The 12,028-nt window shown below is 34.2% G+C and overlaps 1 protein-coding gene across 1 annotated transcript in view; it reads right to left on the bottom strand.

Moving 5' to 3' along the window:
• Positions 1–3,592: 3,592 nt before the first annotated feature.
• FSD1L (fibronectin type III and SPRY domain containing 1 like) overlaps positions 3,593–12,028 on the bottom strand; it is a 50,388-nt gene continuing 41,952 nt past the window's right edge. Inside the window, exons 13-15 of the mRNA XM_052645067.1 lie at positions 7,797–7,885; positions 5,391–5,509; positions 3,593–3,599 (exon numbers count right to left, since the gene is read on the bottom strand). Of these exons, the coding sequence (XP_052501027.1) occupies positions 3,593–3,599; positions 5,391–5,509; positions 7,797–7,885 (215 nt within the window). The remainder of the gene's footprint in view (positions 3,600–5,390; positions 5,510–7,796; positions 7,886–12,028) is intronic.

The following is a 12,028-nucleotide window of genomic DNA, read 5'->3' as shown; positions in this document are numbered from 1 at the left end:
CACCTTATATCATCCATCCAATGACAACAAACTGTTGAACCATTCCAAAGCTGGTATTTTGCAAAGAATTATTTAGGCCAAATTCAGTGTTTGCAAGTGGCACTGGGCAGTCATGAAAGTGCAAATGCCTGGATGGAAACACAGCTTAAACCATTTATTTATGCTACTATTCTACTCTGACACACAATGCTATGGGAGAAATTTTACAGTTCTAGAAGTCTTGATATAGAATACACCTTGATGAGAAAATACAAAAAGGCCACAAGTCATGCATAAACTAAAAATGTTAAAGGATATTTTAATCAGGCTTTAAAAAAAAAATCAGGTTTCATGTCCTGGTGATACCACTTTAAGCACATGTTTTATCAAAGTAAATGGCATCTAGAGGTATCCAAACACTTAAGTCCATTATTAACTAAAAGTAATACTTCACATTTACATAGCATTTTACTGTGGTTGAATCTATTTCATATACTCCATTTCATTTTATTCCTCACAACAGCCCTGTGAGGTAGGCTGAACAAGTTACATTGTTGTAAAGGCAAGTTACATTGCCTTTATGTAAGGCAATGGAAGCCCAAAGATGATAAGTGATTATGTAGAGATCACAGATATAGTATATGGTAGAGCTAAGGTGATTAATTTTAAATACTTTAAAAGAAATTAAGCCAAAATATTTTTGTTATATCTAGAAAAGTTAAAGACTAGTGGTTTTTAATACAAATCATTCAAAACTTTAGCTATTATATATCTTATTATATGAATTAGTTATAAATTTGATTTTAAAGAGTCTCCCCTAAAAGGTAAATTAGATGCAATGCTTTGGTATCTTAGAGATTTTGGAAATGTTAAAAAAAAAAAAAAGCATTCTCATAACCCTTAAGCTCTCCAAAATGTTCTAACACTAACAAAAATATCTTTTACCAATCACTTACAATAAACTTAAGTAGCTCCAAGGCAAAGCAAACACATTAACTTACGGGCTGTCCTACATACTGTGAAATCCTCTGCATGTTCATCCCCAAGAACCAACATATATTGATTGGGTACCGTTAAGAAAATATACCAATTTAAACTAACACAGCTCAAATGATTACAAATCAAAAGTCAGTACCTTATACTGACTCAGAAATAACAAATACTGTTTTAACTTGAATGTGAGTAGTCTGAGGAGAAAAGTACTATAGTAATCTCTGATATTTATTTTATAAGTCAATACTAACCTTTATATGGCATACCCAACAATATATCTTCAACAAAAACATATACCATGTGTGATCCAGTTAACCTCCAAATTACTCAAAAAGCTTATTTACATTAATCAAATATTCCAGCTAACAAAGCTATCATATGTGACATCGGGATCACAAGTATTTGCATAATATGAATACTGTAAGATACACATAAAACTAAAACTATACTAACTACGAGGTAATCTTTCTGCAATGATTAAGGAAAATTCGTGATCACTTATAAATGCTCCAGCACTGGCATTATGAAATATAAATTTAAAATAACAAATAACTTTATGGTTATTTATGCTGACCATTCACTTCCCTAAAATAATATATTCAGTGTAAAAATAAAATCAAGGAAGAAACTTTTTCAGAAACATCTTACATGACTACATATAGGTGAACCATTTTACATGCAGTTAATTATAATTTTTTATAAACTCTTAACATTTACTTTTTAAAATTTCTGACTGATTAGCAAAAACATTGTTTTTAAGATGCAAACTTTGTCATACCTCTCAAAAGCAGCAAAAGCACTGTACGCACAGAAAATCAAACTTCACAAAGTTAGGAAATCTGAATAGAAAGTATGACTGCCATCCCAGACTTAAATATTTGTTACACAAATTAACAAATGAATGAATACTGATCTTACAAATATGGAGTTTTCTCCAAAAGAATTATCATGGTGATTTTTAAATACAGTCCTTAGTCTGTTTAGCTCAGATTCACATATTTTATGGAAGTCTACACTATCCCTTCTAATGAATACTTTGAAATAATCATTTTTCATATATATCCTTTTCCAGTTTTCCCCATATGTTTCCAAAAGACACTAAGTAACTTAATAATTTTATGTGATTTAAAGTATATGTAGGAAAACTAATCATTCTGGGTAAGTCATGAAATAAGAGTATCTTAGCCTAATTAAATCATTTTTCTTCTTTATATCACTGAAGATCAGCACAGAAATTCAAATTATACATAATACTGCGCATACTTTAATTTCATAAGTGAGCAAATAAAACCAAGCCAGTATGTCTCTTCAGATGACAGTATGGGGAAAATGATTGCAGAACAAATTCGGTGAAGTCTAGCTGTACAGCAGCAGTTCATGGTTTGTCAAAATAGTACAGATTCCATCAGTTAAACCCCTGTACAGACAGGCACACCTTTAATACTTTCAAATTGTACCTACACCTGGAACATTCAAAGAATTACTGTATATTAAATTTCTATGTGCACTTAGTAAATATTTGGTATGTACATATTTACGAAAAGTTAAAGATGTATGTGACAGTCAGTCCAAAGAGTCAAGACGAAATGTAAAAAAATTCTTTTTTCTAAAGTGCTTAAGGCAACTCCTTCATTTTTTATCCAGTTTACTACAACTGGTTTGAGATTCAACTGCTAAAAGAGAAAGGCAATACTAAGTGTATATTTTTATAAAACATAATTTTTTACACCTGTGGTATATCCACTACCATCAACCTCTCATGCATTTCTTTTGTAGAAAGCAATCATGTTTGACCTGTCAAAACAGAGTAAAAAGAAAAATATTTTAAAGAGTATACCAATTTTTCATGTCTTCAATTGAGCAAAAAATCTCTATATTTTTTAATTCCAATGTTAATGAGAATGTATATATTGTGTCAAGTTAACAGTTACCTTAATTTGAGACTATGTAAATAGGCACTATAGTTATTATCTTCTAGTTTGAAAATGAGAATGACACACTTCCTCCAATTTAACTTAACACAAATAATCGTAAATGAATTAACCTAAAAGTCCACACATTTCGTTTTTGTTTTTTTGGGGAGGGGGGGACCTTTAAGAAGAAGCATAGTAAGAGGGAAACCCCAGATTCTTATTCTGAAGTATAAAAGTATTACTTCAAATGAATTTTTCCAAATGATACTAGAATATTTTATATGAAGGGTTTCAAATGATGGGATGAGCACACACAAGAATCATATGCACTCCTCCAGCCCCTGACTAGTATTTTCCTTTCCTCATGCCCCTGCAATAGAACTCCTCACCAGTATTACATAATGGTCTCTGGTTTAAGTATCAGCTGACAATGCATGGGGCATGGACTGAGAGCATGCTTAAGAGGAAGAAGGCACTTAAAATTAAAAACAGGATATAATTATACAGACATAATAGTAAAAGTTTTTATACAAGAACCTCTGGCTTTTTCAGTGTCATTTTTGTTAAAATATACATGACTGTTCACATAAAGCAGCTCCACCACTAACTTACTGCTTTCAGGTTTAACTCTATGAGAGAGAATTATAACTTCCTGTTTCCTTAGGTCCTGCAATAACCCTGCTGCAGAGAACAGGACATCCAAAAATTTAAAATCTCTAGGAAAAACAAAAATCAAAATTATATTTATTTGGAGAATCAAAACAATATCTACTGAGCCTTATGCTTTTTAAAATATGTTATCAGACAACGGTATAGATATGACTCTCCTCTGGAAAAATGAATACCCAGTTTGAATAAAATTCCTCATTAGATTTGTTTTACAAAGAACAAAATATCCCATCAGTAAACAATAAACTTTAAGAGAGACTGAGCTATTCCTATCCCACAAGTCTTTCACATAGTAACTACAGTAACTAAAATGTACACAGCAATGGTCACTTCTAGGGAGAAAGGTATCATAAGACAATATACTTAAAATATGAATGGAAGAAAGTCAACATGAGAAAGTAATGAAAAAGTCAGCTTCAAAAATTAAGGAATATACAAACCCAGACCTCTTGAAAATGCTCAAGGAATTCTTAAATACTGTAATGACAACTTTCAATTTGGCTCAAAGAACTTGTTACAAATTTTAATCAACTTAAAAAATATAAATGCTTTGCTCAATAATCATGGGTGTTACTCATGGTTTAACACATCTTCCTTACATATGGTAAAGATCACTCTATGTTAATTTTTTTTGAAGAATTATGATCCTTTAGAAAGCAAATTAAGTAGCAAAAAGACTGAGAGAAAAATAACCTCTGAATAGGTATGTCTGAAAAATTCATGTGCCAAATAAGTCAGAGATACATAGTTTTTTCAAAACTCTTTGTTTTTAACCATTCCATCTTATTAAAAAGCAGATATAGATGACTTCAGTAAAGAATAGTTTTAGGCACCTCCCTTTATAACCTATTCCTTATAGATAAAACTTGAATAGGTAGCTTTTTCTACTTTCTATATAGCTTTAATGATCTTTCACCTTACTAAAAATGTTAAAAATAAGCATAATTATTACCAGTTATTACACCAAATTCAAGTGGGAATTTTATCAAAACTATTAAAGTTTCTATTAAACTAGACAAAAAAAAAAATCAGAAAATATAAAGCTTTAAAAAACCTTACCCATCATTCAAAATAATGGAAAGAAGTCTAATTAAACAAGGTAATGTATAAAGAATATCCCTTTGCAGCAGGTAAAAAACTGAAATTTGGGCAATTTAAAGCTATTATATCTAGAAACACTTCCTGTCCACTCTCTATTTTGAGTTATAAACTGTGAGAGAAATGTCACAATATTTGGAAAGAAGAAAATGATATACAATCTAGTTGAAAAATAAAAGACAATCATTTAGCAAACCTCAACTTATTTATAAAAGGGGAAAAATAAACTACTAAGAAAACCTTTCTAGCATGCCCAATCAATTTTTTCAGTTTTTAGAAAACCATGGAAGTCTGTACAGTTTTAAAGCTTCAGTGTAAGAAATAATAGGTAATGATGACATTAAAAAAAGGGAACGTATAGAGGAAAGATTTAAATGCTTTTCCCTCAGGTCCTAGGGCTACCATATATAACTAAACACTTTAGAATAGTCAAAGTAATCCAACAAACACAAAAATGAGTTTCTAGGTAACTACTTAAACACTGCCTTTTTTTCCCATTTACTCTTCAAAACATCAGTTTCTTGCTAGATGTCTGCTTGCTTCTCTGATACCCCACAGCAGGCGCCTGTGAATGCTTCCTACGAGATGCCGGATGCGAACAGATTCCAGACCTTAGAGCAGAAGGTAGCAAACCTGACTTCCACCACTTGTAAACTGCTGCGATTAGTAACTGCACGGAAAAGGCCACCCAATCAAAAAGGAGTGGGGGAAGATAAACATATTCTGAGTAGGCATTACTGAGTAATATTGTTTAAGCTGCTAGTGGAGCCAGTCATTCCATTTTCACTTTTCTGAAGAGTCCTCACAGCACTTGGAACCTGCATCCCAGTACTCAAAGAAAGTCCACCACACCAAACCTAAGAGAGGACAGAAACAAAGCTGCAGTCAGACTTCAAACCAAGTGAAGACTTAAGGGATCCTGACATTTTTCCATCTAAAAGGCAAAAATAAGTGAACACAAGTGAACATCATCAAATTCCAAATGGAAAACCTTCATATGTGAACTGAGGGGAAGTAGAAAGGCTAACTCAGGGGTCTTTTAGAACCACATTGGCCAAAGGAAGTCTTATGACAGCAGAACTCACTGGAGCTACACAAGAGGGAAATAGGGCTGTAGAAATTTAGGGACTAAACTGGATTAATTTAGTCAAAAGATACTATCCTTACTGATACTAAAGTTCACAACCAAGAGAAGTACACAAAGACTCACCTTTTTCATCCCAATTACTGCCTTGGATTTTGACAATGGGTTGTGGCCTGAAACTATAGGAATCTAACACCCCTCTGTTAACAGAGTAATCCCATTAGCTTCTTCCCTAACTTGTTAACAATAAGAACCCTTTTATAATTCTCTAAGATAATCTGAGAAAAACACAAATGGCAATATCCAAATATACTTGCCATATTCTATTATAAATGTGAATGAGTTTGTGAAAGATAAAACTGCTTCACTTGTGTTGAACAAAGCAGCTATCATTCAGTAAAGTAAATGATAACTGATAAGGAATAGAGTCAAGAGAATTAAAATGTGAAAATATGAATCATTTAAACTATCATCAACTGCCATGTATGTAGCAGACAAGCTTAAATTAAAGCAAGGGAGATTCTAGAAATTTTTTATGTATTCCCACCTTCAACTATATCCTAAGTATTCAATATTTACTCAGTAACCATAGTATAGTTACAAAGAATTTGCAGACTGTGAAACACATGGCTATATAATTAACATTCCAGAATTTTTAAACTTTAAGGTTCAGTAATAACTCTTAAAATACAAGAAAATGTGGTACAAATGAACCTATCTATGGAACAGAAACAGAGTCACAGATAGAGAGAACAGGCTCATGGCTGCCAAGGGGGATGTGGTTAGGGAAGGGGTAGACTGGGAGTCTGGGGTTAACAAACTATTACACAGAGAACAGATACAAAACAAGATCCTAGAGCATAAACAGGAAACTATATCCAATATCCTGGGATAACCATAATGGAAAAGAATATAAAAAAGAGTGTATAGAGGAATTCCCCGGCGATCCAGTGGTTAGGACTCAGCGCTTTCACTGCCAGAGCTCAGATGCAACCCCTGGTCAGGGAACTAAGATCCTGCAAACAGCTTAGTCAAGGAAAAAAGAAGTATATGTGTGTACACCTGAGTCACTGTGTTGTACAGAAGAAATTAATACAACATTGTAAATCAACTGTATTTCAATAAAAAATAAATTTTAGAAATACAAATGCTACTCTGATTATGAAACTATCATATTATTTTATTGAAAATTAAGTGATTTACAGAAATATTTACTCAAAATATCTAGCACAACAGTGGAAGAGCAGATCAATGGAGAAAGGTTAGCCTTTTTCGGAAAGTGGCACTGGAACACGTGGACATCCATATGCAAAAAACAGATCCACACCTTAACCTATACTCTGTATCACATATAAAAATTAACTCAAAATGGATCAAGATCTAAATGTGAACCTTTTTAATTGTAAAGTTACAAGAAAAAAACAAAAGAAAATATCTCTGTGACCTTGAGCTGGGCAAAGCGTGACATTAACAAGAATATTTATAGAAGTTCTATTTGTAAATGTCTCCAATGGGAAAGCACTCAAGTAATCAACTAAATTAGAATGTGTAAATAAATCCTGATATAGTCATACAATGAAAAACTATACATATACATGTAAAACTATGTGAACTACCACACCGTGGAAAAACATGCATAAATCTCACCAATGTATGTTGAGCCCAAAAGATATTGTAAGATTCCATTTATACAAAGTTGAAAGGAAGGCAAATGAATTTATGGTCTTATAAAACTGAAGATAGTAATCTCTTCAGAGGAAGGCCATTAGAGGCTGGAAATGGGTACAATGTTCCACTTCCTGACCAAGACCCTGGTTACAAAAATGAGTGCAGTCCTATGAAAACACTGATCAAACTACGTGCTTATGATTTGCAGACTTTTATGTCTCAACACTTACTTCAGTAAAATATACCAAAAACATACAATCACAGACGTAGGAGAGGTAGACTGGGGAAAGAAAGAGGAATATAAGAAAAAAATAAGATATTGTGTTTCCCCAAATAGATAGCATAGATATTCTCCTTAAAGTTGCCAAACCAAATATAAATTAGATACTAACCATGAAACCAGGTAGTACTGGCTGAGTAAATTTTGCCTTGAAGGAATACAACAACTGTTTTGAGTTTGCATCATAGAAAGAAAGCTGACCTAGAGGGAAGAAGAAAAAAGAGTCACATATTGGAAAAAAAAAATTAACATCTAATTAAGTCTAACATATAATCATGCATAAAAGTAATAACCAAATGAATATTTGTCACTTTGAAGACTGGACTTAGGAATTCTCACTTAAAAATCGGTAGTAAACATGTTTAAGAAAAAGCCCAAATCCACTTTTCTTTCCCTGGTTTTTAAGATCTCCATAGTGCTTTCATAATCTGGTACTATCCAATTATTCAACTATAGACTTCTCTTTTTTACCATTATTTAACAAATGGTCCCTTAGTCCAGTAAAAACCACAGTTATTTCTTCCTCCCCCCCCCTTTTTTTTTTACTATAACCAGCCTTTCCACTCAATCCTATCACCATTTAAGGTTTACTCTATTAGACTTTGTCCTCTAATTACTTAAAGCCATACTCATACCCTAATCTCTAAAATCATGGTATAATTATCACTGCTTCAGTTTTAGTTCTTTTTTAAGGTCTCCTGACAGTCTTTCAACAATGATCATGTAATCAATCATTGTCCTTCTGACCACCTAACTGTCCAACCTGATGACACCCTTGCAACTGTTATCATTTCTTCAGACTTTTCTCTCATGACTATTCTCTTGGTTTGTTTCTTTATCCTGAGGATATCTTTTGTTTCTTTTCCTCCTATTCTAAATGTAGATGCTTGTCTAGGATCTTTTCTCTCTATAAAGTTCCCATAATAAATCAGCTAAGAACTAACATTATGTCTACTAGAAAAGAATCTAACATTATGTCTCCTATTTATATAAACTACTTCAAAATGCCAAGCAACCTATATGTGGTCACAAAGTTAGTGTACAGAAGAGCAACAACACTTAACGGTTCTGCGCAATATTCAGTGGCCATTCTGTGATGCCATAGCTAATATTTAGCTTCAGCTAAGTAATGCCACATGGCTGTCCCGCTGGTATCTCATCTTTCCGCAGGATCCTCTATACTCTCTACTGTGTTGAGGGCATGATCATCCTTTTGATCACACTGGACAGAACCTCAGTCATCTTTAGTTCTTCTGTGTCCCTTCTTCCAATTCACATTTTTAGTAGCCAAGTCCTATGAATTCTACTTTCACACCATCATATCCATTCTTCTTGATTCCCCACTCCTCAGGCATCTCTTACCACTAATCACTCAACCAATACTTATTAAGGGTTTACTATGTAAAGAAAGCAAGGCCAAAGAATGTTAAAACTACTGCACAATTGCACTCATCTTACACGCTAGTTAAGTAATGCTCAAAATTCTCCAACCAGGCTTCAACAGTATGTGAATTGTGAACTTCCAGATGTTCAAGCTGGATTCAGAAAAGGCAGAGAATACCCTCCTTGTGGCTCAGCTGGTAAAGAAAAGGCAGAGGAACCAGAGATCAAATTGCCAACATCTGCTGGATCATAGAAAAAGCAAGAGAGTTCCAGAAAAACATCTATTTCTGCTTTATTGACTATGCCAAAGCCTTTGACTGTGTGGATCACAACAAACTGTGGAAAATTCTGAAAGAGATGGGAATACCAGACCACCTGACCTGCCTCTTGAGAAATCTGTATGCAGATCAGGAAGCAACAGTTAGAACTGGACGTGGAACAGCAGACTGGTTCCAAATAGGAAAAGGAGTATGTCAAGGCTGTATATTGTCACCCTGCTTATTTAACTTATATGCAGAGTACATCATGAGAAACGCTGGGCTGGATGAAGCACAAGCTGGAATCAAGATTGCTGGGAGAAATATCAATAACCTCAGATATGCAGATGACACCATCTTTATGGAAGAAAGCGAAGAAGAACTAAAGAGCCTCTTGATGAAAGTGAAAGAGGAGAGTGAAAAAGTTGGCTTAAAACTCAACATCCAGAAAACTAAGATCAGGGCATCTGGTCCCATCATTTCTTGGCAAATAGATGGGGAAACAGTGGAAACAGTGGCAGACTTTATTTTGGGGGGCTCCAAAATCACTGCAAATGGTGACTGCGGCCATAAAATTAAAAGACACTTACTCCTTGGAAAAAAGTTATGACCAAACTAGAAAGCATATTAAAAAGCAGAGACATTACTTTGCCAACAAAGTTCCATCTAGTCAAAGCAATGGTTTCTCCAGTGGTCATGTATGGATGTAAGAGTTGGACTATAAAGAAAGCTGAGCACCAAAGTATTGATGCTTTTGAACTGTGGTGTTGGAAAAGACTCTTGAGAGTCCCTTGGACAGCAAGGAGATTCAACCAGTCCATCCTAAAGGAAATCAGTCCTGAATATTCATTGGAAGGACTGATGCGGAAGCTGAAACTCCAATACTTTGGCCACCTGATGCAAAGAACTGACTCATTTGAAAAGACCCTGATGCTAGGGAAGATTGAAGGCAGGAGGAGAAGGGAATGACAGAGGATGAGATGGTTGGATGGCATCACCGACTCGACGTACATGGGTTTGAGTAAGCTTCAGGAGTTGGTGATGGACGGGGACGCCTGGTGTGCTGCAGTTCATGGGGTTGCAAAGAGTCAAGACACGACTGAGTGACTGAACTGAACTGAACTGGTGTAAAGCACTTGCCAAGCAATAAGGACATAATACTTAACGAAACAGACATGGTCCTGTCTGTATTACTTAAAGCCCACCTTGAAAAGTCTTCCTCTCTCAGTATTTTGCAACCTCTTCCACATTTAACCATTTATTCTCTAATATGTCTAAAACTATATTATCATATAACTAGTTTTCTAAAATAAACAGAAATCCTTCTTCAACTACCAAAAAAAGACTAGCTTATTATTATTTTTCAAGGCCCTCAGAATCTGATCCCATCCTACATTACAATTTTTTTCTATACCTTATGCTTTAGGGTAACAATTACACTTCTCACTATCCTTCCTATCCTATCCTATGGGGCTTCCCTGGTGGTACAGAGGTTAAAGCATCTGCCTACAATGTGGGAGACCTGGGTTCGATCCCTGGGTCAGGAAGATCCCCTGGAGAAGGAAATGGCAACCCACTCCAGTATTCTTGCCTGGAGAATCCCATGGACGGAGGAGCTTGGTGGGCTACAGTCCACGGGTCGTGAAGAGTTGGACACGACTGAGTGACTTCACTTTCACTTTTCACTTTCACTATCCTTAAGGAATCTTTAATTATACTTAATCTTTAAGTATCTTTAATTATACTTATATTTAAGAAATCACAAAGTATGGGAAAAGAGACAGAAGAAGATAAGCAAATGCTATCTTGTAGTTTAAAAAGAAAAAACGTATTGATATGCCAATAAATTTACTATTTATCCTGAGGAAAATTATTCATGAGTCGAAGTGAGTAAATTTTTAAAAATACAGCAAAACTGACATGTCATCACTAAAAAGAAATCAATCCAAAGTCAATTTTTTTCCTTTTTGAATAACTAGGTTGATACTTCATGGAACTCTTTGGACATAACATTACTTAAAATCATAAAACTTGGTTTTATTAGCTTTAAGTGTCAACTTGGAGTGAGGCATTTAGGGAATTACTTTTGTTCCCTACTTCATCTACAAAAGTTTTATATTTAGATGACAGCAGACAAGATACTTATCAAATACCTAACTGAAAAAGCTTAAAGATAAACACCAAGTTAATTTTTAGATGCTCTTAAGAGGAGGGAAGACTGGCAAAATCTATTAAGATGAAACTTAAGGACAAATCAGTGTTCTTCATTTGAGTTACAAACAGCAAAGAAACACTTCTACACTGCCTAACATCAGAGGAAAAAGATAATCTGCCAAAACTCAATGGAAAAAAGATCTAGTGGATTAGGTGGCTACCAGCTCAATCCTGATCTACAATGCTGTGAAGTCATATTACTAGAAATCATGCTGCCAAATCACTAATCTACGGTGGTCAGAAGTTGTGTGTTCTACTTTGAGAATCAATCTTTAAAATATATATAGACATAGTATACAACCACAGGTGATAATAAAGGTTTGGAAAAATTAAATTAAAAGGAACAGCTAATGTTACAGAGAATGTACAGTCTGGAAAAACAGGGAAAGAGAAGCAATGTTAGTTTTTAAATAAATAAGGATTATAATGTAAATATAAATTAGGGAACATAATTCTGTGTTTCTTCAAATGACAAGACTTAACAGCAAGA

This window comes from Budorcas taxicolor, chromosome 8, assembly GCF_023091745.1.
Source record: "Budorcas taxicolor isolate Tak-1 chromosome 8, Takin1.1, whole genome shotgun sequence".
In the NCBI taxonomy this organism is placed as follows: domain Eukaryota; kingdom Metazoa; phylum Chordata; class Mammalia; order Artiodactyla; family Bovidae; genus Budorcas; species Budorcas taxicolor.
This window is presented reverse-complemented; position numbering and strand designations above follow the sequence as displayed.